General features: G+C 38.6%; 1 protein-coding gene across 13 annotated transcripts in view; it reads left to right on the top strand.

Annotated features, from left to right (window-relative positions):
- Positions 1–27,720, top strand: part of FRYL (FRY like transcription coactivator) — a 172,307-nt gene that overhangs the window by 14,673 nt on the left and 129,914 nt on the right. For 7 of the 13 annotated variants that reach the window (XM_040595281.1, XM_040595273.1, XM_040595255.1 and 4 more), the window contains exon 1: positions 11,393–11,666. The exons of 1 other annotated variant lie outside the window; for it this stretch is intronic. In XM_040595281.1, coding sequence (XP_040451215.1) covers positions 11,522–11,666 — 145 coding nt within the window. In that variant the 5' untranslated portion in view covers positions 11,393–11,521. Of the gene's footprint in view, positions 1–11,392; positions 11,667–13,560; positions 13,625–27,540; positions 27,655–27,720 lie in introns of those variants that run through there. 5 more of the 13 variants (XM_040595336.1, XM_040595289.1, XM_040595307.1 and 2 more) reach the window with 4 other exon arrangements.

Here is a 27,720-nt window from a genome sequence, read left to right as displayed (position 1 = left end):
ACTGATAGACTGACTGTGCTTCCTTTTGGCCTTTGAGAACAAAGAGCATGTTGGTGTCGAAGTGCAGTTGTTTCTATGGTATTTTCTATGTGGACTTGGACTTTAATATTCAAGACATTCTATATTATATATTCTATAATATTTCTTTATAGAATGTGATAGAATATTATGTTCTATTGTCAATAACTATCGTTATAATATTATATATTCTATAGTATTTTTAGTGTAGCTCTCTTTGCTTTATTGCTTTGTCCTATGTATTCTTTACAGGAGAAGTATACGATAAAATAAAATCTGAATGTATCATAAGTTCTGCCATTGGATCATCTCCAGTGTACCATATCCCTGGTTTTTGCCACTGGCTTTCATTTCTAGTTACAGAACATGCTGACTTGCTTCACTGTCTTTTGTCAGAATTTTATACCATAATTATTTCTGTTCTGATTTATGTATTCTTTTTCTCAAAAGATAATAAATTTGTTGCTGCAGAAGTTTACCTTGAGCATCCATATCTTTCTATTGCTCAAGTAAGGCAAATACGCTTTTTGGCATTAGGCTAGGAACTCCAGATCAGTCTTTTAAATGAAACAGGAAAAGAGAGGCAGAGGGTTTGAGGACATTAGTATCATTTTTTACTGTAAGTTGTTCTCCTGTGGGTGCTTCTTATGCTTTGGACAACTCTAGTTTTATCTCACTTTAAAGGATTTTAATGACTATGTATGTTTCTACATTATTGCTAATTATGCTCAAAAGCCTATTTCTGTGTGTAAATGAAATTACTGAACAGTATTCAGAACGTACATTGTAAGTGTTTTTGCAAGTGTACCACTTAAGTTTGGTTAAGTTTTTTTTCCCCAGTATAATTAAGAAAATAAAGGACCATCAAGAGGAGAAGAGGTTTTTGTTTCTTCCCCACTCCCCCTCCTTTAAGTAGTCATTTAGGATTAAAGCAGTACTTTTGCTCAGTAGCCTGCTCAGCAGTTTCATTAGCTGTGTCTGTATAAACTGTAAGATGGATATTGGGGAAATAAATGGGAACATTTAAGTTACTTTTTATTACAAAGTTTCTACTAAGATGATTTGAGTTTTATATAGCTCAGCAGGCTTCACCAACTTTTAATACGGCTCTTTGTGAGCTTTTTCCCCTCTCCTGCTTCATTTGAACATTAGTTCTCACTCCTGCCTAGGGGTATTTTTCTGCTGAAGACCTTTGTAGACCGTGCTTGCTTGTAGTGACAAATGACTTGCAGAATGCCTCACACTTGATGCCTCATGTTGTTCAAACGTGGAGCATATGAGACACATCTGCAAGAAAACAGAAGGTGAAAATGCTAATAGGGGCACAGAGGAGCTGCTTAATCTGTGAAGTGGGAAAGCTGTGTGTGTCAGACTTGGAGGGGTGCGGGGGTGGAGGGTGAGCCTGTCTTGTAGGATTTCCCTTCCCCAGGATTCTGGGGATTTTTTAATGCTGCTTGTGTCTAGAAGGTCAGGGAGGGTTTTTTTGTTTTGCTTTTTGTTATTGTTCTTTTGGGTGGGGGTTGGGGTTTTTTTTTTGGTAGCAACATCCAACATTCATAAATTTCCTGTTTTCAACCTTTTGAAAAGCTTTTTCTTTTTGAACTTATTTTCTGTCATGGAGAACAGCTATGTATCTTTATCGTGAATGATAATTTTTAGTTTGATTAACATTTATTTATGACCATGTATTTGTTTTAATGCAATCTACTTGTACATTGAACATAATGTACAAGGCACTGTCAGTGGAGTTTTTAACACCTAAAATGAAATACATTTGGCCTTTAAAGGGCCTTGAACTGTTGTGGATTCCTTTTAGAAGTGTGTTTATGCATCAGCAAGAAGATGGTGGAGAAAAAAACTTGTCTACTAACTAACTTTGGTCTTGGTTAGCTGCACAATTACAGCTCTGAAATTTATTTATAAACAGCTATCTGTATGCATATGTATCTGAAAATCTTATTTTTAACACTCTTTTCGGTCAGGCCAACTATTTTACTATTGGTCGTGGAGATGCTGCTGTTCTCCATGTGCAGCCAGCAACTGTTGGCTTGAGAAGAGTTCACTTGGAGAGGTGCTTAATTATAAAAAACCCAGCAACTTCTTTATCAAGGTGTATAGTAACTGCACAAGTTACAGTAAAGACTCTGTATTACAGTTTAAATCTGTGATATATAATGGAATGGAAACTGGAAGTCTTTAGGGAACTGGAAAATACCTATCCCTTGCTGGGTAGCTAATGGAAACACTGTGTGTCTTTATACAAAAAAAGCACTTTACTTCAAAGACCAGGAGACAGCAATAGTTTTTTTCAGAGGTTTGGGTAAGGCACAAGTGATGCAGCTACTTATGATACCTCCTACATAGTTGCAGAGCTTTCCTGTGGAAACTCTCTGTGAGTTCCCCTCCCTTGTGCTTCTGCCCAGCATGGCTTAACACATCCTCCCTCACTTGGCCCAGGCCACTTTCGACCTACAGCGCACAAGGCACCACTGATCATGAAGTTCTCATCTCTGCTATCCTCCTTAGCTCCTCAGTAAGTATCTCTGGCTCAGAAACAGCTTATGAAGTGCAGCAAGGCTCACTTCTGATGCAGACAATAAAGAAAAAAAAAAAGACCCTGATCCTTTGATTTGAGGCATACCTTGAAGGATACAAGGATTCAGGCTAAATTGTACAGCAGAATCAAGGAAGGAATAACAGTCTTTTGCGAGAAAAGGGGCCCCTCTGTCTTTAGGGTCTCTTTGGCTAATATTCTTAATTTTAACCACATTTCATTGGTTTTTCTGTGGGAGTGATGAAAGATAATCCTAGTTTGGACAGAATGACCGTCTTGATGCCTCCATGTATTTCCATTTATAGTCTGCTGGCTTGCAACAATTGTGCTATAAGATAACCTGTGTATATTAACAATGTGTATGTAACATTCTCTTCAGAGATTTTTTTTTTTTTTCTTTAACACACATGAACTTGAAAAGAATGGATGTTTTTGCAAATCAGTTATTAAGAAATGTAAAGCAGTAAAGTTAACTTTCTGGTATCTTCCTTAAGGAGGAAGTAATTCCAGCCTCTGAAACTTTTTTCAAAAGGAATCCTCCTGTCTTTCACTATGACAATTAGATGTCTTTTATTATTAGTCTGTTTAAAAGTCACAACTGAGGAAAGGACAAAGGTTGTCTTTAGTCTTTCTATTCTAATCAGGTGACTGGAGCGTCAATTTTTCTGCAAATAAAGGAATCCTCACCTTCCTGGGTGATCATGTTCAGCTATGTCCTTTAATTTCAATGGCTGCATCTTTCTGCTCTTCAAAGGCAGGTTGGTATTTTTCCCTGTTGCTTCTTCTAGGAACAGGCTTAACTTCTCCTTCAGATAGGTGTAATCCAGCAATCTCTTCCAAATCCAAATAAAGATTTTTTTCTTAAATTCTTTCAAAACACAAGCTAATCTCACATGTTTCTTCTGGTGTTAGATATTAGAATAATCCTTTTTGATCTGATAATATGTGTTAGTTAAATGTACGCTATCACTATTTTGTATTAAACTGTATTTTTCGAATTGTCATTCATGATGTGTCTTGTCTGTTCTATAGAGCCATCTTAATTTGTAGTACTTGGAAAGAACTAATATATCAAGCTGCTCTTTGAGCTTGTCTGTTGCACCAAGTCACTGTTAGAATGCCTGAGCAGTGGAACTTCTGTGAAGAAAGTACCTTTGCCTTGGTTGCAGTCTTTTTAGGAAGGTCTGTTCACCCAGCTTCTGAAGCTGCACAGTTAGTGTGCCATGTATTGTTTCTGTGTTGTGTTTTTGTTTTGTGGTTTTGTTTTGTTTTTTTTTATTTATGGTGGTCTTATTTGCCTCTCTACAATTTCATAAGCTTACTGTGATAATGTGACTGATTTTTTCAAGCTAACCTGCGTGGGTGTGCGTAAATACATAAATGTTCCAAATAAGACAAAAATGGATGGGTGGCTCAACAATTTGTTGGTTGAGATTCCTTCATCTTCCCATGTATTTGTTTATTTAGTACTTTGATGTGCTGAACGTTATTTATTCTCAGTGTGTTTAGCAACTCAGTTTTCTTATTTGCTAATAGTCCAAAATTGCTGGGTTTTCAACTTTCTTTTTTTCTCCCCTGCTTACTAGAAATACTTTTGGACCTTAATTTAGTACCTAACTTAGTCAGACCTCTGTTTCATTTCAAGTATATTGTAGCTTTCCAAATAGGAAGAGTAAATGAGATTCCATCCCAGTATCTTACACCGAAAGTTAGTATTTCCTCTCCTGTGCTCAAAGCTGTGAAACAAAAATGTTGACAAACAAACCTAAATTACATCTATTCTCATTCTTTCTAGAAATTGTAAGTGCAAATTTCCTGGCTTTTTTCCTTTTAGAACTGAATATAGTCACTTGAAATACCTCAGTTCTGTTATATGTGAACATCTGTAGCATTGAAAGGATAGCCCTGTTTTCTGTTAAAACACTAACAATGTTTTACAAATGTTTATGTGCTAAAGCTACAATACTGGAGTTCCTACAAGCCCACATCAAGTTTCACTCTCTGGGAGCACTCTGTGCTGCATCTGGTAGTGTAATGGTTGTTACTGATTTCATGTCTCTTTTTTTTTTCTTTTTTCTTTTTTTTCCTCCTCCTTTTTTCAATTTTTGTTTTCTTTCTCCTTAAGACAGGAGACAATTGAATGTTAATTAAAAAAAATTGTTCAATGGAGAGAATACCCATAAATGTTCTGTGTACAGAAAAACCTTTATTCTGTTTTAGGGTTACAACATTTACATAAAAGATTTGCTCTAAATTAACAGACAGATTCATCTGATGTTATTACTGTGGTAAATCATGCTCCAATCATGTACTGTCTGAGAAGTTAGTTCCTTAAGTATCTTACTTTTCCACTGCCTTGAATGTACTATAATCATTATGCGTCCCTAACAGGTAAGAAAGGCATCTTGATCTGAGCAGGAGTGAATTTGATTTCCTCTAATACAGGTGTCAATCTTTCTGTCAGCCATAGATGTTGAAGACTTGGAGCTCAGCTCAGAGTACCTAGTACAACTAAATTTATTGTAAGAACTGTTAGATTGGACTGTTTTCTATTTAAACTAAAATACATAGCTCTAGCAGTAGCATTTATTCTTTCTGATTATGTTCAGATTACCAAGTGGAAATGTGTTTAAGTTACTAAGTGAAAAGAAGGGGCAAAGACATCTGTATTTTGCAGAACAATTTAAGTGCTGTTGCTTTATGCTGAAGGAAGTCTTTCATTTAGGATTTAAAGAGGAAAATACTGCTGTTTTAAAATCTTAAGTTTATGCATTTCCACTAGAAAAAATTTATAATGCTTTAGAGATTATTATTTCTATCTTTGAGATAAAAGAAGGTTTAAAGTTATGTCTCAATATATCTGTAGGAAAACATACATGATACCTAACTTTTTTCTTATAATACTCTGCTAAGAAAGTAAGATACATTAGTTTTAACTGCCTGTATCCTCTAGCTAAAAGTAACCTGAAATTCCACAGACAGCATCTCGGCATCAGAAATATGTATGCAGCAACTGTTTTAGCTAACCTTGTTGCTGAACAAAGATGTAACTTAAGAAAATGAAGTTCTTACTTTTTCTATGACTAATTTTATTATTAACCTATGAATCTTGATCTCCAGTTGTACATCCTTCTTTGGCACTGTGGTTTTGTTACAAGAAAGATCACACTATGAAATTTTATGTAGGACTATATACTATATGAAACTTAAAACCACATAGCTCCTCAGCTAACATAAATCTTCTCGTACAAATATATTTCACTAAACACTCTTGTATATAGCATTTCAGAGTTTTAGTAGCACGGTCTGTATAACAGAGCACAGAGGATGTACGCCTAAACTAGAGACTTGAGCATGTCTGTCCATGCAAATGGACTTGTGAATTTACCCACTCAGGGTTTTTTTTTCTAGGTTAAGTATTAATTTCTGCTTTCTGTTTTGCAGTGTAGAACAACTTTCTGTGACCATGTTTCAGAAACTCTGTCCATTTTGCAAGGAAGGAACTGAAGTAGATTAGGGTGGATGAATGCTGTGTAAACAGAGGCCTATATTTAATCTAGATGTCCAAAAGATTTTCATTGGTAGTGGAAACTGAGCTTGTCCTGTGTACCCTGAACTCGGTAAGCTTGCTTTTTTAAAAATAATAGAAGCTGTGGAAAAGAGTCACAATGAAAAAAGGGTAATGATAGTTTCCACAGGTCAGTAACATTTTAAACATACCTTCTTTGTATAAGATTTTAAGCACTAAGCTAAGATTAGGTCAGGCTTGGTAAGGGAAGCAAGCTGAACTGCTGCTGTATGCACTTTGGGACTGGAGTGAAGGCTATTTTGAACAATAAACTATAGATTCCTTACCTGGCCATTTGACTTTTATGCTTTGGACGTGATTTTAAAATATGAGGAGATTCTTCTATAGACGTGTACTTCGGTGTAGTGCTAGAGAAAATTCTAACAGAAACAGTGATGATGGCCGTGAAAATAGCCATCAACTAAATAGCCAAAATATTGTTGTAGAAATGTATGTTGAACCGCTTATGTTCTTAAGTAACTCTGGAGATACATGTGTGTGCTTAATCTCTGGTTATCAGCTGTTGTCTGTATTCTTGCTTTTCCATAGGCAAACCTACATTAATAGTTGGCAACTCTATTCTTTTTATTTCATTTAAGCACTTCTAAAGTTTTTAGCTCTCAATTCCTCAGAGATCCAGTTCCATAGCAGTGTTGCCATTGCTGGTCTGACTTACTGGTAGCTGTTCTACAGAACCTGTATTTTTTAAATGCTTTTTAAATTTTTTTTTTTTTTTTTTTTTTTTTTGCATAGAAAATACCATCATCATGCTTTTCATTACTCACTTTGATCCTTTTTTAAGGGGGGGGGGGAAATTAGCCACTTCTGTTGTTATGGTATTGTGTAATGATGTCTTCTCGGTGTTCCTGCTGGCGTGGGAATGTGTGTGATACAGAGTGTGTACTGCTTTGGGATTTGCTTTGAAAGGCAAGTTCTGATTTGAAGAAAATCTGCTGGCAGAAGAAATGAATAGGTTTGGAAGATCTTGTGTGGTAAGTCAGTACTGCACAGGAAGCCCAGATCCTTATCCTGAGAGGATTGTAGAAGCTGTGGGGGACAATACCTTGATCTTCTCAGGAACTCCTAATGAGTCCAGGAAAGCATTGTATTCTTGCATGCGACTTCAAGATAAGAACAGTTGTTACCTAATACATAAACGGTAAAAATTTGGGGGCTTTTTTATTAAACAGGATCATATTTCATTCAGTCAGTGCATGTAACAGTTGTGTTTTATGTTCAGCTTGTGATGGATGTATTTTACTACTATTTGTATTTCCCTTCTACTAATGCTACATGATTAAAGCTAAGCTATTAAAAAAACCCCAAACACCCCCCCAAATCCAGAAATCCCCAACTTTCCAAAGAAAAAGTCCCCCAACTTGCTCCAAAAAGAAAAACAAGACCCCAAAAAATGCAAACAAACCAACAAAACGCCAAAAAGCTTCCAGCAGCCCCGTATCTCGCAAATACAGCTTAAGCTACTGACAGGAAATCAAAACTTTACCGAAAGCTGACAGTTGTTACTTTCGTTTCTCGGGAAACAGAAAGCTAGACTGGCTTTGAGAAAAGCATGGAAACCAACGGAACTAGTTTACGTCAAACCCCCCAGTAAGACAAAACTATAGCCAGGTGAAACGGCTTAGGTTTAAAGTAATTTTTTTAAATGCGAAATAATAGCTTCAAGAAGTTCGCGCTGGTTTGTTGCAAAATGGTGTGCGTAGCTTTGTCCCTGCTTGTGCTGGCCCCAGGTGTTTTGCGGTGCATTCCCGCTGCGCCAGCAGGGCCGGAGCGCGCTGCTGCCCGCCGCCAGCGCCGGAGGGGCCCCGCCGTGTGCCCGGGCGGTCGGCGCGGCACCCGCCGCCGAGCCTGGCAGGAGCCCGCCGAGGCGCAGGGCACCGGCACCGGCGGGCCGGGCCTGGCGCGGCCGCGGGGGGAGCGGAAGAGGAGCAGGATCCCCGCGGGGGGCGCAGCGTGGCGCCGCCGCCGCCTGGGGGCGCTGCGGGCACAGCCCTGGCGCCGGGCGGGGCGGGGCCGCGGAACCCCTCTCCCGCCTGTGTGCCCCCCGATGGGCAGGGCGGCCCCGGTGAGGGAACCCCAGGGCCTGACTCGCCGTCTTATTCGTTAGACATAAAGCCAGCCCTGTGCCCTCTCTGGGGTTTGCTCTGGCAGCCAGGGGCGGTTATAAAAACATTCGCATTACAGGAGGGGAGGCTAGCAGCGCACGTCTGCTCCTGAGGAGACCCGCCAGATAGCGCGTGCTGGTGGTGGCCTACAGGTCATCTGGGCTCTGCCGAAAGGATTCTTCCCAGTGTGTTGGCTGTTTCATAGTTGCCTTTCCCTGTCGTTATTGCTAATTCTAAAAATTTTCCAGACGCGTGGAGTCAAGGCACTTGCGCGGGTCTTTCCCTCATTGGTTGTGTTCCGTTTTTCCAGCGCTTATCGTTGCTGGGGTGTTACTGCGTGAGCAGGTTCACCTCCTCCAGCAGAATTCCTGGGGAGCTGCTCTTTCTGCGCACCCCTGTGTCCTGAAAGGCCTAACCCAAGGGGTGGGTGCTGTGGGAAGCGGTGCTGGGTCCCCCAGGGGGGTCCTGTGGGTGTTTTGCGATCTGAGCTGAGGTGGGCTTCTGTTAGTGGGGGGTGCTACCGCCTTCCTGCTGGGGCGGCTCGCTGGGGTGCTCTGCAGCAGGGCAGGTCTGAATGACCTCGGCAGGTAAACCAGAGAGGAATACACACAGAATGACATCAAAGGATTTACTGTAATACCAATAATAATTCTGTGTAAGCTCGAGTCTCCCATTCTTCTTTGTATTTAGAGGTTCCAGATTAAGAAAGCCTTAAAATTTATCAAATTGATTTTTTGTAACCTGTTTTTGTTTCTTTTGTTTGAAGATGAGTTCACGTGTAAAAATTATAAGTCTTCTCATATGTTTTCCCTTGACAGATTATCTGTAAAACTTGCTGAGGTCATATAAAAACCATAGTTGTACGTTGTACTGTTTAAGGAAGATGGTAAGAGCAAGTGTGAGAGAGTATGTGAAATGACATAGACAGCAACATAAGCTTTGTATCTTAGCTTCGTTATTTAGAAAATGCTGCTTTCACAGGATGTAATGAAGTGTGGAAGTCTTGGAGTTAACCGCCATCTATCCATATCCATAGATACAGATGAAAATATATGAATATATATATACATGTATGTACATATCCCCAACTATCTTCTGCAGAAATGGCCTTTTCCTAATGTCCTTTTCTTAAGAGTCCTGAAGGAAAAATCAATCAAAAGCTTTTGGATACATTTGTGTTATATTAGGTCTCTTAGTTTATCAGGTTTAATCTTGAGATATGATCATGTGTATGGCGGGCAGTTTTTATTCCTTGTTTGTGTTTTGTTTGCAAATTCTATTTCTTGAAAGGATTTTATGTTTTCTCATTAAAAAAGTATCATTTCAACCCTTGACTTTTTTTTTATTCATGGTCCGTTCAGGTATGCTGCATGTTGTGTGGGAAGTCACCTTATGTATGTAGCTGAAGTGATGCACTAGGTACTTGCACTTCGTCTGCCATCTCCACCCTGTGTCCCATGCATAATAAAACCTCCATAGTGTGGTTGAGAGCACTTTGGTATCTAGTTTGAAACTTTCAGAGAGTTTTTAAGTTAGGTACAACTTGAAATACCTGATTACCCCTCCTTTACAAATCACAGTTTGGCAGGTGGATGGTTGGAAGCATTCTCAATCTCACAGAAGTGTCTGAACTTCTTTCTCATTCCCAAAAGCTAGAAACTGCATAGTAGGTTTGTGGGAAGATTTCAAGGGCAAAAAAAGAAATTATATAGAAAGTAATGCTATTATGAATAAATGATTGCTTGAGTTTGTAATGACTCATGATCTATTATAATTGCAGATTGTCTTTGCGGTACCTTATTATTTGTTCTGAAAACACATAAAATGCTTTTGTGAATATATATTCTGTGTAACTTTTTTTTGTATTGGTGGAAAAAATTCTGTGAATGAAATCATTATAGGGACAATTTTTTCCTTGATGTCCCAAATCTTTCACTGCAGGAAATAATATCCTGACAGTGAGTCTTTTATGATAAGGCCAGAGTAGATTTGTGTAGAATTTTGTATTCATTTACAAGGGAGATGTACACTAACGAATATTTGGGGATTTTAATGCAGATTTAAATCCGAAAGTTATCACATGTTTTCAGTCTATATAGAACTTGAAAAATGTCATAGGTGTTGGCTTTAATGAACTTGTATGAAATTTTTCAAGTTGTGGCATTCTTGACTAGGCTTAATGCCTATGAAGTGTGACAATAGAGTTGGTCAGTAAAGGACTGACAGCTTAATCCAGTCGAGCAGCCCCTTGTGAGCACTGAGCTACTGGAACTCTGAGACCTGAAACAGGTTACTGTATGTACCTGTGGTAGTTCTGGTTTTGTTTTTGTAAGAGCTAGGCACAGTAGCGAATTTCAGATTAAATACTTTATTTTAAGGAATGGATAATAGTGTGGTATACATCACACTTAGGTTGGGTTATTGTGTTGAATGCATTCAGAAATGTCTTCTTCCCTCTCCACCCACCCTTGGGCTTTCTGCTCCAAATGCAAGGCATCTTTTGTAATGGCTTCATTAAGCTAAACATAGAACAACGTTTAAACTTCTCTCAAATAAAACAAAAAAACCCTGAACCAGACACATATGGAGAAGTAGCCCTAAGTTTAAAGTGGGTGTTTGGACAAAATGAGACAGATTATTTCACTACTTGGTGTTTTCTGGAATGTGGTTTGAGTATTTAAAATGGTAAATACAGCATCAGAGTCTCTGCAAAACAGAACTTAATAAATGTTAGTATCTTCATAGCTAGTAGTTAAAACCGTGTGAGAATGCAAATGGCTTCAATTGTGGTGCTGTTAGACACCTTGTTTATAGAGCTGGTGCATAGACTTTCTGAATGATAAGTGTTATCTTTCAAAAGCAGATGAACACTGTGCACTTAATGAAAAATAAGAGCTATTGAACTCTGTCAGATAGGAATTTGAAAATACACAGTGCATTGTATTAGTGCTTAAAATTGTTGCACTGCTAAATACAGTGTCTTCTACAAATGCAGAGTTTAGCGTGTGTTGGTCAGTATATAGTAGGCTTGTTGTTGTTTGGTTTTCTTATCAGCCCATACAGTTAGACGTCTTTAAAATCTGCCTCGGAGCAGCTGGCAGCTGATATGCTGATGTTGGCACCACCCAGGTTCAACGTAACATTACTAGGAGAAGTCTACCTCTGTGCTCAAGGAAGTTGATGTGGGAGCCACGCTCCATAACGTGTAGCTAAACGGCTGCATTTAGTAAGTGCTGAGAACACAGAGGGCATGTAAAAATGGAATTACTGAAAAAAATTGTTCCCACTGTCGGTTCCGGAGATGTAGTTCTGGATGTTGGGAGTACTCCCCATGAAAGCTCCCCAAGGCTACTGAAGATGAGACGTGTCAGACTATTTTCGTTAGGACAGACAATAGATGAAGGTGAGGAGATATGTGTTTTACATCCTCTTTACAGTATGTATCCGTGTCATCAACCTGGTAAAAACTGATTACTAAATTTTTTCTTCAGATCGTGATTATTTTGCTGAATTGATTGATTTGAATATAAAAGGCCTTTTTATCAGAGTTGCTATAATGGGGTCTTTAGTTTTAGAACTATTTTATCATTAAAAGACTATCATGTGTGATTTATTTTAAAGCAGTTTTACAGGATCTCTAATGTGCTCTTTGTCTTTGCATGCCTGCCTTACTTTTTTTTCCCTTTTGGGAATAAATATCCCTATTTAAGTTTTAAAGTTGTAACTATGATTAGGCATTAAGAGTTCTCTAGACAGACATGTGCTGCACAGATCTCTGTAGTGCAGGGTTCAAGCTTTGTGTTATCTTTTCTCCTCCTGTTTTTTGAATCCCCTAAGTTTCTGAAGGCTTTCCTTTTAGGTGTGGTTTTTTTCATTTCAGAAATGTTTTCTTCTTTCAGTGTTTTGTTTTTTAATAAACATAGTATGTAAATTAAAGAAATCAAGTAAAAATACAGACATTGTCTAGAGAATTTTTAACTTAACAACATGGGCAATCTTGTTTGTATGATTTTTTTTTTTTTACTACCTATTAGTGTCAAATCTTACAGTATATTGTGCTAATAAAAAGAAGTGGAATGAGTTAATGTTCCTTTTTCAGATAATTCAGTTGGGTGGCAACGGAAAATCCAGTTGTACTTTTCTTTTTGCCTTCAGCTAAAATAGTAAGGTCTTGAGCCTTTATGGTCTTGAATTCTGATGGCTATCAGATACACAGTTTTTACCCTTTGCTATGTGGTGGCTATTTTCAGGAATTGGTGTGGCCTAGAAGTTTTTTCCCTTATGTGTCTAACTGCAAAGATGGGAGGTGGTGACATCCATCTTACTGGGTGGTGAATTCACAGCTTAACAGTGGAATTAAGTTTGTGGTGGTGGTGGGAGAAAGGGATTTCCTTGGAAAGATTTTTCTTAACCTTTCTCATTCTAATATAAACCACTTCTTTTTTTCCCTTTTTTTTTTTTTTTTTTTTTTTTTTTTTAATCTGTCAGGATGATTAATGTGGCAGCTGAGGAAAGCAAGGGGCAGTTCTGTTTCGTTAAAGAAGTTGTTTCTGTGTATAACAAATTAGAATAATTTAATGTTGTAATGGTATGGACTGTTGAAGTCTTCTTACAGAGTAAAGTCTGTTAAGACTGTTACTGCCTATATGCTTGAAAACTCTGATCAGAAGCTCATGGTGTCTGAAAGAGTGATGCTCTTGTAGCCAGGTTCATGTCCTCATTCAATTTTGAGTGCTGTAGAGCCCTGAAGTTTATAGTTGGATGTCACTGTGATGTGCATGACTTAAATATCTCCACAGGCATATCTCATCAAGCCTGCTTTTATGCTGTATTATGTTTTCTTTATAGCTTTCACTTTTAAATAGTATTTTATTTCAAATGTTATGATTTCAGAATAAATCTGTCTTTGTGCCAGGTTAGAAGAAAATGCTATAGGCTTAAGTGTGTAGACAAAACAGATGCCTTCATCTAATCTTGTTCAATCTTTTGTCAATAGCTTGAGCAAATGAGGATAATAAACATAGAATACACCAGCCCTACTGTTGAAGATGAATTTTCCTTTCTTACTTATTAAATATTTGCTAAATGGTAATTATTAGGAGTGATTTCAGGGAAATCAGGAGTGCCTGACTAATATCACTTAATAGTGTGATGTCATCATTTGCGAAATGCAGACTTATAGTCTGTTCTGGGATCATGCTTTTACAATAGCAGATAGTAGCTGAATCCTCTTTAAATTATCTGCTTATTTCTATTTTTGTATCTTGGTAATGGAATGAACTGCTCTGCTGGAATAGAGCAAAAGAACTCCTGTGTTTACCAGTTTGGGTATGCTGCAGAAGGCAGGTGCCAACAAAACAGGTAATAAACCAATAGAATGATTTGAAAAAAAATTTGCAAATGTTTACTTGCTTAATGTCAGCAGATGTGGTGTTAATGCACCACCAAATTTATTTTATAATGAAGCTGTTCAGGAACTTGATAGGTTTTTAAAGATAGGGTGGTTTGTCCTGTAGATATGTTTGAATTTGGAAGTGGGTGGTTGTGGGGGTTTTTTTGCTTTTTTTCCCCTTTTCCTTTCTGTTCCTTATTGCTGCTCTTTATGAATGTTTCTATATTAATAAGAATTTAGGTGAAATACTGAGACAACTATTTTAAAGTATGAAAGTATTTTAGAAGGTCTTAAACCAACCAAAAAACCCTATTCCTGGCATCCAAAGCATAAAAGTATCATTTTGGTAATACCACTTAGTTGGCTTTGCATATATCTGACCAAAATATTTTGTGTGGAATTCAAGTGATGAAATTCCTTTTTTTTTTTTTATTAAAGCATTTATCAGTATTGTTTTTCAAAATGGTAACTCAATTAGTATGTATTTTGTTTTATAGCTGAATGCAAGACCTTAGAAATATATGCTCTGTGACACATCTTTTAAAATACGTAGCTTCTGTCAGAATGGTTTCAAGTTTATTTTAGAAATCTTTCAGAACTGTCTTTTTAGATTTACAAGGTTATTAGAACCCTAGAAAAAACCCACATCTCACTCGCTGAAATATTTGCATATCATTGCGTGCATTGCAATGTCTTAATAGACGTTAGTTAAAGAATAGGCAGTTCTTTTAAATTTGTTGTAGCATTCCAGAGTTGGCACGTTCTCAATTTTAAAAATTTCTGTCTCAAAAAAGCTACAATCCAAATCAAACACAGAAAGTTGAGACTGGAAGATCCAGAGTATTTTCATGTACCAAAACCCACTTACAAACGTGTACGTGTACAGACACGTGTAGAAAGTATTTTGTATTCTCCCTTTTGCTGTTTGTAGTGTTACAAAAGGGGAATGCCATGGCTGCTCTGTGCAAACTGGCAAATGGGAGCTGTACCTGTGGCGTGTGATATGTGCCCTTCTGTTGCAGCTCTGTGCTTTGGTTGTGTTGTAAGGCAGGGTAGCTAATACTGTGGAATGTCTTAGTGGCTAACTGTGTAAGCCAAATCTTCAATAACTGCACAAGAGCTATTAAATTTATCAGTGATATAAGTATTTTCATTGCTCACAGCATCCACGTTATTTCTGTGTATGGAAAATGTCTCCTTTTGCAAATATTGAACCTCCTTCCCTTCAGGTGCCTCTGCTAGGGGAGCAGAAATAAGCTGACAGAAATGTGTTCTTTGGTGGCAGAGAAATGAGTAACAGAGCTGTAATTGCCCCAGGGGGCTAACAGTAGGAACTGGATACACATGAACTGCCTATGAGCACTGTGTCTCTGTAATACCAGCATCTCTGCAGGGCATGTTCAGCTCCATGTTGCATCTCTGATTAGCCTTGTACATCAGAAGATGACCAGGCGGCCCAGCATCTATCTGGAATAAAAGTCGGTTTCTGTACTTGAATTCTGAATTTCAGTTAGAGAAGCCTGGAGGGGTTAGTGGGTAACTAAGTACCATGGCTTCCCCCTCACCCCAGTCTCTGTTTGCTTCTCAGTTACATTTAGAGACTGCTCTGTAATACTGTTCGGGATCCAGAATGCTATTTACATAAAAACCCCTTAACCTCTCTTCTGTTTTCTAATCACGGCAGATAGCATTGTTTTGCTTGAGTAATGCCCCAGGAAATTGTTCTGTGTGTATTTTCCATAAGAAGGAATAAGGAACCTTTCCTAAGGGCCTCTGGAATCTCTCTTGAAGCTCTTTGCAACAGAAGGTAGGGAAAGGGGGATTTTGTTTACATTTTTGAGCGCAGTTTTACAAGCAGATCAGGCTGATCTTAACAGTTTGCTGCCAGTGAAAAGGGCAATCTTACTCCCAGCTGTGCAGCTCTTCCCCATCTCCTGTGTGCTGGTGTGGCCTTTCCCTGTGCTGATTCATTTCACAAAGCCAGTAGAAAATGTTCTGGTATTTTTGGGGCAGTATTTTTGAGACGAATTGGCAAGGGGAATCAACTCACTGAGAGAGCTTTTTTTGTCAGTAGTGGGGGCAGCATTAGATGTCTTACCATCACCAAAAGTAGCAGTCACCTTCTGAATACCCTGTGTTTTAAATGTATTGATTTGTGGAAAATGAACTCTTTAATATTTTAGATAAATGGAAACACAAGTATCTCTCCAGACTTTTATTTTAAGTGCGGTGATGGTATGTTTTATTATTACTGCTTATAAGCAGATACAGTGACCATCGGGTAAACATTTTTTAAGTAAGGCATTTGCTTAAGATCGAGTCAATATTGAACTGAAGTAATGGCCAGCAAATCTTTTTAAAAGTAAGCCCAAGCACAAAGGAAGGATGCCTCTGACTTGTTTGGTTTTTTATTAATATGAAAAATCAACTATATTTATATTTAATTGGGGGGGAAGGTATGACAGTTCTAGGCGATATCTCAATATTTTTGGCCCTATTTTTTGAGATCTGATTTTTTTTTTAATTTTTAATTTTTAAAAAATTAATAATTTTTTTAAATTTGTGTACTTGTTATATATGTGTGTATATATATATACATACAAGTATTGTGTACTTGTATATATATGTATATACAATACATATATTGGCTATATGCCTAATCTACTTTTACTGTAGTTGTCCCAGTGTTTTACCTGAAGGATAAGGCTGCAGGAATTTGCAAGAAATATACTTTTTTCCTACAGTGTTTGGTTTTTTGTTCTTTTTTGTTTTTTTTAAACCTTACCTTTACCTCATCCCAAAGAGTAACAAAGAAATTGTAACTTAGCTCAGGGTGGGTGTCAGTACAACTCAAAGTTAGGTTTGGAAGAGCCTTTTCTTTATACTTAACAGCTACTCACATGGATTTAATTAATTTGTTTTCCTCTGAGATATGGTGAACAGAGCTTACAGTTTTTTAAACGCTGTTGTTCCCTTAATAGATCACCTTTGCAGAGTTTTTTTAATGCATCTTTTGGACTTTAAGCACCTAAAAGTTTTTTTGAGGCTTAAGTATATTAGTATAAGGTTTCATATGACAGCTGGACCAATGTAATGGCTCAGTGCTGTGAAAAGGAGATTGTACCCTTCCACCTGTATAGTTGTCTTATATATTCATTTATGTTGGTCCTGGTGCATATCTATCCTTGGTGAGACTGTTCCACTTGCTAAACCAAGAGGAGATCTCCCTTTCCTCCCAGTACCAATGGTTAGGCAGGAAACTGGAACGCCGTGAGAGAACCAACAGCGAATTTGGGAAGCGAATGTCAGTAATCTTGGTGTTTGGGCTTTTTTTCTGATCTTTTTGTCTTTCTGTCCTGCAGATCATAAGGTGAAAAGTCAGAAGTAATGAGAACTCCAGTTTATTAAGGAGAAAAAAGTATTAGAGGTGAAATTGGACAGTATTTAGCTGAAAATATGCTTTAAAACGTTATCTTTAAGCTAATTCTTCAAGGTAATGCAGTTAAAACTTAGTGGGGAGATTTGTAAATAAAGCAAATATCTCTTTACCTTTCCAATACACATTTTTTTAAGATAGTTGGGAGAGGGACAAAATAAAGCTTTCAACTTGAAGGAGAGGGGGAGAGAGAGGTATGGGGAGAATGAGAAAAATTAACAAAACCAGAAGAACAAGCAAGTCTTCAGAAGATTCTGTAGTAGATGATTAAGGGGAGCTGCAAAGTGCTGAAGTAAACAAGATGTGGAGAAACTAGTTGTGAAAATAGTTATATATACTGCTGTAAAACCATTCTCTCTATCATATACTGGTGATATGAGGACATAAAAGTATTCTTTCAAATTGGTTATGTCTAAATTGTCCACAGATCTTGAAAGTGATGTTTTGAGAGGGAGAAAAAGGTTTGGCATGTAGCTTCTTTTTGATTCACACTGTAAATGTCTTGCATGTAGAACAGATTTTAAAACACACCTGTGACATTGCTATCTATCTGTTTTCTGTATGTTTATCTGGCTGGACAGCATATAAAATCAAAACCTCAGTTTATCTTTAAGGAGCCATTTACCTTTAAGTAAAAAACTGTTCTCCTTTAAAACACATTAAGATTGGTCACTGGGCTAAAAAATCCAAAATAACACCCCTTGATGCTCAAAAATGTATTTGTAAGACCAATATAGTATTTACCAACAGGATTAAATCAGCAGTTGCATACAGAAATGCCATGCTAGTGATGATCAGCAAGTCAGGTTTAAGTTACAGAAAGATTGTAACCTGGAACGTTTTGTGAAACAGTTCTTCACTTTTCAGTTGAAAAGAAAAAAGATCTGTGTTTCAAATGCAAAAGTTTTAGTTTATAGGTGATCTAACTAGTCTTAATTTCCTCTAGGTGTGGTTTGTAAGTGCAAGAGGAAGATACGACATTTTTCAGTACTTCATGATACTTTTGACAGCTGTTGTCAGTTTCTGTTGGCTGCACTTGTTAGCTGTTTTATGTCTTGATTTGTAGACTTCCATGCTGATAGTTTCTTTTGTTTTAAGCTCTTCAGTAACAGAGTTATTCTTACCCTGTGAGTGCTTATTTTATGTGTTTTCCTTCTAAAAAGTATTATGTGGATCCAAACTGAGGGACAAAAAATTCAACTATCTCATCTTAATCAAGGGCTACTTTAGAAAGCCTTTCCATTTTCAGTAAATGGCATTCTTTGTGTCTCTTAGCACTGAATAGCCTTTAGTTGCACTTCAAGTAAGGAAATGTCACGAGTGCCTTCTTCAGTTGGGAATATGTTTTCTCAAATAATAAGTGTTGGAGGTAGTGTTCATGGCCTCTGCTGTTTTACATGATATGCATCTTCTTGCTCTCCAGCCAAATTCTAAAAGGTCACTGCCAACAGAGACCATCCAGACGAGAGGGTTCTCAGCTTGTGCTTGAACGTTTTTGGTGTTTGTATTTTTTTATAAAGGAAAGATTTTGTTACGAGAAATCAAAATGTACTATTGATTTGAAGAGATAAGTAGAACTTTCAGAAAGCCTCATCACTTTAGCCGTGGTACCTTCTAAAGGGATTAAGTTCCTGCTGCAGGAGCTTTGCATCTGCAGAGATGCTCTGGATGTTCAGGACTTGGTGTACCCTCACTTTATAAGCTGGGCAATACTCCTTATACAGAGATACTACACAAATAATAATTCTTTACCTCATTAGTACCAGTGAGGTCTGTAGTGACAAGCATCTGTGGTGGACCCTGATTGTTTGGGAGATTTTCATTGCTCATTGATAAGACCAGTATGACAATATGAGTTTTAGGTACATTAGCATCAGGATGCTGTTGCACAGTCGTATTAGACACTGACCCAAAACTCTCTGCTGTCTTTTGGCATTTTTTAAGATGCATTAGGGTGAGCCTTGTCTCAGTTACTTCTTTGAGAAGATGAGTGGCTGAAGGAAGAATGTTTTTAATTTAAAAATATTTTCTAACTTGAAAGCAGGAAAAACAGGAAGTAAAACACATAAAAGCAGCTCATAACTTGTATAAAAATACTGTATTTCTCCAGTATGTTGTTTTCTGTTGGCTGGAATTAGTTTTGAAGTATGTTTTCTTTATTCTTGGGGTTTCCATAACTCTTATTTCATGGAAGTAGTGTAGAACTGAGTGGTTTAATTTACCCAGAAGTTGATGAAATTGTACTGTCTACATTTGTAGGTAGATTGTATGTTTGGAAAGCTAACATGTTCATGTTAATTACTGAGAGAAATGAACAGTATGTGAGTGCTCTGTCAAGAAATTTCGTGACTGACAGAGAGCAGCCAGTTCCAGGAATAGAAAAAGCTGAAGCATATTCTCCATTGTACTTGAACATGTTTCTATCACCTGATTTAAGTCCTCAATTTTTCTTTAACTAGTGGGGAGTGCAGTGGAGTGATGCTGTCCCTTTTGCATTTGATGTGTTCTGCCAGATGCAGGTGTGTGGATGGAGAGCTGTGTGTGGCCTTGCAGGTAAAGCCATGAGCTTCATATCTGCTGGGTGGTCTCTGTCAGTGCTGGCACAGGTGCATCTGCTGACCGAGGCTATTTTGTAGACCACCACCTGCGGCACTTTAGGGAACTTTGTGCTGTGGACTATTTGCAGAACTTCCAGACAAATGTGGCCGCCTTGTAAAGTTTTTAGTGTGTGTTAGGTGTTTGGCATGTAAGTGTTACATTTAGCTGCCATTGGGTTTGTAACTTCTCATTTTCTCCCTTCCTGATTTTTGTATTTCCTTTCTCACTTTTCTTCAATGTAACAGCATGCTTGCTGAGGATAAATGTTCAGAAATGGCACTGATATGAATTTTGTTAATTCTGACTTGCAAATCAATATAATGTCAATTACCTTTTTTAATCTTAAAAGCATTTCTATTTTGTACTTCTGCTCCAGGTTACTACAATAATACCTGTTGTTTCACAGAGATGGGAAAGCTGTAAAATTCATCATTAAAAGCACTTAATTCTTTAAATCTCTGTAACTAGAGCATTAAAAACTGTACTGTAAATATTTGCTGGCTTTAGAGTGAAGAAATATGCCAGTTTAGTTCAACTATGCAGAATGCCATGATAATGTAATTATTTTCTTTGTTTGAATATGATACTGGGTGACAGAGCTCCTTGCTGCTGCCCTGCTGCCCTGTGTAACTGAAACATTGGGAATGGCAATTTCAGGAGTTGAAACCTTGAGAAGGAGAAAATTGCTTGTCCATGCCTTGCTACTTCTTGCTTTCCTTCTCCTGCCTGTAACTACAGCTCTGAAAGTCCTTATACTATGTGTACAGAGCTTGTAAAACTGCTGCCTACATAGGGGTATAAGCTACAGTGGAGTAATTTGGTAGGCTTGTGCTTGTGAGGAGGTTTAGCAGAGACACTTGAAGTAGTTCCTACTTGTAACTGTGCAGTCCCCCATCCCTCTGCCTACACTTACCACTCTGTGGCAGAGGTGGCTGAACCACACATACATGTGCGTTATGTGGTACTGTAAAGTGCTTTAACATACAGACAGAAATGGGCTGCAGGCTGCCAACGGCAGTGGCTCAAGAGCAAATTTTCAGCTTTGCTTATGGTGGAGGGAGGAAGGCAGAAATTTATCTCCTGGTGCAGGGCGAGAGAACTACATGAGTGCCTTCAGCTGCTGTGTGAGTCTAGTGGGAGTCTGCATCAGAGAACATTTTCTACCTAAGTACTACTGCACTCACGAGGCGTAACAGATTTGGGACTTGTGTGCTGAGTTTACCCCTATAGGTAATTCACTTTAGCTTTCTTTTTTTTAAAGTTTTCCTGGATGAGTCCTAAACTCTTGGTGTTCTTTTTCCCCAGTGCTTTCTATGGGGATAGAGTAGCTGATCTTCACATAATGCAAATATGATGTTTCCTGTGAAGTGGCACAGACATCCAGCAGCTTGGGAGGAGCAACAAAAATAGAAACATAACTGATTCGTAGAAGTTGTCTTAAGGCCTTGTAGGGTAACAGAGTTAAGCCTTTCCCTGCTCTATCCATTTAAATGCCCAGCAACTAAGAAGGGATTTTCTGTGTAGCTCCATAACTGTTTTCAGGTTCCATTTAAAAGGCTGGTAAAATCTGGAGTGCTGGTTCCCCAGAACCAGTTCATTGGTACATTTAATGCTGAAGGACAAAAAGAGGCTGACACAGAACACAATTAAGCAGATCAGATCTTAAGGCAGTTATTTCAGGTTGTTGGACAAAGACAGAACTGTACTAATTGGGCTTTATACCTTTAAGGTTTATTTGCAGTCATGAAAAGTGGAAATTGAGCGTATGAGAGGGAGTAAATCGCTGAGAATTTTAACCACAGGGATGCCCGTGAAAATCGAGAAACGCGGATTTGTCAGGCTCAAGAGATACGGTAACATAGGTTCATCTGTTGCTTTACCTGTCTCATTTCCTCTTGGAGAGAGGTTGGTTAAATATCATCTCAGGGCTGCCTGCTGAGTTGTTTGAAATGTTTCAGTTTTGTATTACCGATTTGTTTCCTTGTAATCTTACGATGTTTGCTGATCTGAAAAGCTGGATTTTCAGGAAGGGTCATATGGAAATCTGTTTAGTCTAAATCCATATGAAGTTGGTAAGGTCTTTTTTAAACTACCTTGAAAGCTGTTTGATTTTTCAGAATTTAATTATTCTTTCTTTAAAGTTGTGGGGGATTTGTTTTTTTTTGTTTGTTTTTTTTTTTTAAAGTTAGGATTACTATTCAATCAAGATAATGTTAACTGACTGAAAAGTTAAATATTAACAGTATCCTCTTTGATCTTACTCAGAGACTATGTTCTGCAAGAAAGCTGTGCTTCTTCAGTGTTCTTCCAGAACTACATAAATATATATAGTTGGAAAACTCATAATTTACTTTATATGGGAAATATTATTTGTATTTCTTTGCCTGAGTGAATTTCCTGTCAGTCCATATCATCCTGAAGATGAATGTAGTAGGACTGAAAACCTCAAAGAAACTTTTGGAAGCAACAGTGACTGCATGTTTTTTATATAACTTAAAAGAATGCCTTTAGCTGTGGTTTTTAAATGTAATATTTATGCTGGAATGATTAATGCAAATTATTTTGTAAAGGGATAATTAGACAAATATTCTGTTATCTTTGCTGTCTCAGTAGAAGAGAGCAAGAACTGCATTGGAGGGTTGGGGGAGGGAGGAGGTGTGGTAAGAATACACTCCTAGAGAAATACAACTATTGTAGAACCAGGGAATAATGCTTCAAATAATAATGAAAAAAAGGAAATTAGGCTAAAAATCTGTAATATTCCCTGTGAAATATAAATGAATGACATATAAAATGAATGACATTTAAAAGCAAACTTTCTGAAGTTAAATATTGCTCTTTTTAAGATACCTTCTTCAGCAATATCTTCAGTCATGAAAATCCCCTACCTTTTCAGCCTGTAAGAAGTGAAGCTGAACCAACATTGTGTAAACCATATTAAATTTACTTTTTTGGTCTTGCATGTTGGCCTTTGCCACACACCAGAACTCTGGCAGTTATTGAAAAAGCAGTTGTTACGCACTGCATTTATTTTATGTACGTTGTTAAAAATAGTTGCCAGTGATGTTTCTGGGCAGCTCCAAGAAAATGACATGATGGTACTTTTAATTAAAGAAAAGCTGTACAAATGTCCTTTGCATACACATTTGTAGTAATGTATTGATACTGGTATAGTCATAGTTTTAAAAATGTTTTTATTAAATTCCAAATTCTACAAATAAAAGGAAACTTTTGTTATCTGTACTGTCTACAGCACGATAGTGTCCGGTCTTTTATATTGCTTGGGTCCTATAGCTACTTACAATGCCCAGGGCAAATCTTACCTGTTGTGTGACTAGGCTTACCGTACATGTACTGAATGTTACATCTAAAAAATATCTGTTCTTGAACTGCTGAATTGGCTGCTTGGATAGGTCAGGCATGCTGTGGATCAAAGTACCATGAATGGGCAGTCAAATACTTACCAGAGCAGCTGGGCTACTGCATGTGAATCTTGCAGCTTATAGTTCTATACAGGCAGCCTGAAGTCTGCAGACTCCTGTTGCTGAAGTGGCTCCGGCAGTTTGCTTCTGGCCATCCTCTTTACTAAAAGGTTTTCACTTCTGAGCAAAAACCCCATGATGTGGACTGGACATTTGCATTAGCAATTTTGGTAGATTGTGAGCAGCCTGCATTTGAGCACTTCTGCTTTACTGCACCTACAGCCCTGTTCTTGTCATGCCCTTTAAAGAACTTACTGATACGAGTGTGCTCATTCACATATACCTCACCTTACTCTTCAGAAAGTATTAGAAACATAGACTTTATAGTAATCTGTTCCCTGTAATAGTGAAATTTATAATAGGTCCGGAATCAAAAGGTATGCAAGTATTGAGATCAGTATATAAACTATGTATTTATTGGAATTCTGTGATGTCTAGCCTACTAAAATAAATATGCATAAATCCTCAATTTGAGAGTTTTGTTTTGGATTGTTTTTCTTAATGAAGTAGCTCTAGATCAAAGCTATTGGCTTATAGCTAAATGCAAGGGCTTTCTTTTCCATATTCTCTCTAGGTAGTAAAATAATGTTATGGAAAGACTTTCCATTTAAGTACTCCAAAGTGATAGGTATTTTTAGACTCTTTCACAGTGGACATACTTGTTGCTCTCAATTTTAAACACAGTGTGCGTTCCAGAAGTCAGTTTCATTCTCCTCTCTGAAATTGAGGAACTGGAAAAAAATCCATTCTGTAAATGATGTTTTCTTATGCAGTTTTAGAAACACCTGATGATAATATCTTGTAACTTTACATGATGAGCTTTATTGGGCTCTTCTCAGTGAATTAGCCTTGCCTGTGCTTGGTGAGTTTCAGAGGCTTGTAATCCATGTTTTTTCTTTCCTCCTTCTACTATTCTTGCTTTGATTAAAAAATAAAACAAAAGGCTACTTTTTAAACTTTGTGGTTTATCCTGAAATCTTCTCTTTTTTTCTAGTATCTGGTAGTTACTTCATTAACTTAGTTCAAAGACAAAACAAAACCAGAAAGTCTGAAGTTGCAATAGTTGTCATCTATACACCTCTGATTATAAAAGCATGTAAATTGGATTGTGAGGAAGAAGTGTTAGAAGGGCTGTACACAATTGTCTAGTAAGATAATGCTTATGACACTGATGCTTACATGATAATGCAAAGATAGTGAGAGATCCATTACCCTTTTTTGTTAAATGGACTTGTACTGGTAATTTTTTATTTTTTTTAATTTTTTGGTTGTTGTTGGGGTTTTTTTTTGGTTGTTTTGTTGGGTTTTTTTTAATTGTACCTGGGCGGCAGGGAGGGGCAAAGCAGGAAAAGTATTTGGTGTATACCATTTTTAAATCTTGTAAGTTAATGGTGTCCATTGAATCAAATTTCATAATGTCTGTGCATATATGCATGAAAACACACAAATTATTTATATTCATGCAGTATTAAAAGAAGATTTTTCTTTTCAAAATATTTTTGTTCCTAATTTTCCTAGTCTTCAATATTTCTACTGAAATCTTTGGAAGAAAAAGCTTAAGCTCTGGGTGCATACAGTTCTCAAAATATCCTTAACAACCTAGAAGTTCTTAATGGGCTAATAACTTCTGTTGAGCTAACTGCCTTTGAAATTAATTGTTAGTATCGTTGAGGAAGCCCTATCCACAGTGATCAGTAGTTGGTATTATGAATAAATAATAGTACGACTAAAGCTCAGATGCCGTGGCAGAAAGCCGTGTAACTTGCTTGGCCAAACACATCAATATCATAAATAAATGCAGATTTTTAAAAAGATTTCCTAACATTCATTAACTTTTGAAACACTGCTTTACAGAAATACTGGCAGGTCTTCTATTTGTTGAAAGTCTTCTTTCAGGACTCCAGAAGTTGGAACATTGAGATTAGTATTTCTGTGGGGTTGTTTTAGTGTATCTCCTGGGGTTTCTGGGATGATTGTTTTTTAATAAGTTTCTGGCACTAATAACTTAAAGAATAAAAGCTGATGGTGGAAAAGGGCAACTACAAAGAACCCAAAGTGTATTTTAAAAAGTCATTATTTTTGAGGTGCTGGGAGAGTTGGCTCATGATTTTGGAATGCATGCTGTTAACAAGGATTCCTTTGAAGAACTCTCTGTAGCCCAGTGTTAAAGGCAGTCAGAGACCAACCATAATTAATACAGTCTTTCAAATTAGTGGTGAAATTCATCAGCTGGTTCCAAAATCTGACCTTTATATCCTACTCATAACAAAATACAACCTTTGTTGTATTTTATTTAGTGAGAGGAAAAAGGAATGCTAAAAGTATAACTTTGAATATATTCATAAAAGAAGTGATGAAAAAGGAGTATAAGGTAACTGGAGGTACTAGATAGGTAGTATTGCCTGAAACAGGCTTATGAAAGGATGTTTGATGCAATGTCCCACAGAGTTACTCTGTGGATGCGCATTCTGTACCCTATCTGGGAAGAAGCAAGTGCTACCCAGATACAGGTAGCAATTTATTATCTTATTATAGAAAAAAATATTTTTTCCATGGGGAAGTCTGGTTTATTTTTGTTCTATGAAAACTGAGTGAGAACCACACCATTCTCTTTTTTAATAAAACTTAATCTCCTGAATAGATGTCAGACAGCAGCTGTCTTGATGGTTGAATGGGCTAGGGCAGTGACGTGCTTATCCCGCTCTTTCTCCAGTGTCCTTCTGCTGCTGGTATGTTAGACCTGTCATTTAGAATAACTTAGCTGAACATGGACTGGTCTATGTTACCTCCCTGTAAGTGATAATGATTTTCTTTTTGGGAGGGGTGGGTATGTGTGTACATTAAAACAAAACCAAAAAAGCCCCAACAAACCAAACCCACAAAAAAATGCACCTTAAAAGTATTTGTTGTACACCATTCTTGAATCTGTTAAAAAATTTCAGGTAATTTGAGTTTATCTCAGGGCACAGGTATGATATCCTCCTCATGGCTGGTTTACTCCTAGTACAGGGTGGAGCACAGTTCTGAAACTATGTAAGTTTTTTAAAAATTAACTAAAAGCAGATTTAGTTAATCAAGTGTATCTTTGGACCCATATGGTTAATTTTTTAGTTCATCTCTGCGGTGTGGGTCAAGTCATAGTTTAATCAGACCTAGTAAACTACTGTTAGCAGCCAGTGTCACAGTAATCTCAGAGTACAGTTCTCTCCGTTTTCTGTATTTGACCCAAGGGGTCATATACAATGCTGTGTGTATAGTTTGGTGGCAGTTACGGAAACAAGTGTTATTTTCTTGATATAATTTCTTCCTGTCAGCAGGAAGCAGACATCTTTCTGAAATTTTGGCCTACTTTTAGGTTTGTCCGTTAAAACCTTGAGATGCTTTCAGATGCATTTTTGGCCTGCGTAAAGACAGCACTCCAAGCTGAGAGAGGGCCACTGCCTTTTGATGGTATGCGGTAGCGTGGGCAGGATGAGGGAGGTTTATCTTAAACTGCTTTACCCTGTGCTGCAATGGGGTATTTTGCTTTATCCTGAAAGAATGGGGGTAGATCCAGAGCCCTATCTAAAGGGCGGTGCTGGATTGCATCCCTAGGAATCTGGAAACTTCACACCTAAGATGCTTTTCTTCATGGCCTTTGAGGTGATGCTGAACGAAGTAAACCATCAGAAATGTGGAAATGGTGGTGTGAAGTCCTTTAAAAGAAAAAAAAAACCCAAACCACTAATAGCGGCAGGTGTCCAAGCTCAGTCGCCCATAGCTCTCTTGCAGGCGGCCACCCTGGGAATCCTACTTGGCCCTTCCTGCCCTCCGCCGGGCACCTGTTTGTCACGCCTGGGGTGTTTTTATGTCGCTGATCTCTCCGCGGAAGGCTGGCCGTGCTTCTGGCGCCGCGCAGTAACGCCGGGCGGCTGCGGAGCTCACTGCAAGTGTGACGGATCGGGTGCGAGCGCATGTCGGACTCCGCGAAGAGCCCGTTAGCCCTTCGGGTTTCGGTTGTCAGTGGCTGCGTGGTTCGGCGGCCGAGGGGTGGGCCGCGCAGCTCGCCGTGTCACCGGGGACCGTCCCTGGGCAGTGCGGGTGCGCTGCCCGCCGTGTCACCGGGGACCGTCCCTGGGCAGCGCGGGTGCGCGCAGAGGGGCCCCGTCCCCTCCCTCGCAGCAGCACGGCGCTCTGCCGTTGGCGGGGGGACGCGCCGGGACCCCGCGGGCAGCGGCGCGGGGCGGGGCCTGCCGGGCCGGGAGGGGTCCCGCGAGGAGCCGCCTTTAGCGCGCCCCCCCCGCCCCGGGCCCTGCGTCACCGGGAGGCCGCGCGGCAGCGGCGCGGGCGCCGGCACGCTCCTCCCGCCGGTGGCGCTGCCGGTGGCCGGTCCTGGCGGCGCCCCGCTCCCGCCCTGCCCCCGGCACCATGCTCAGCCTACAGGATTCCCTCTTCTTCGAAATCAGCATCAAATCTCTGCTGAAATCCTGGAGCAGCAGCAGCAGTAAGTACCTCGGTCCGCCGCTGGCACCGGCAGCCGCGGCCTCATACCGGATATTTTTTTTTTTAA

The sequence above is a fragment of the Falco naumanni genome, chromosome 1 (genome assembly GCF_017639655.2).
Source record: "Falco naumanni isolate bFalNau1 chromosome 1, bFalNau1.pat, whole genome shotgun sequence".
NCBI lineage: Eukaryota > Metazoa > Chordata > Aves > Falconiformes > Falconidae > Falco > Falco naumanni.
This window is presented reverse-complemented; position numbering and strand designations above follow the sequence as displayed.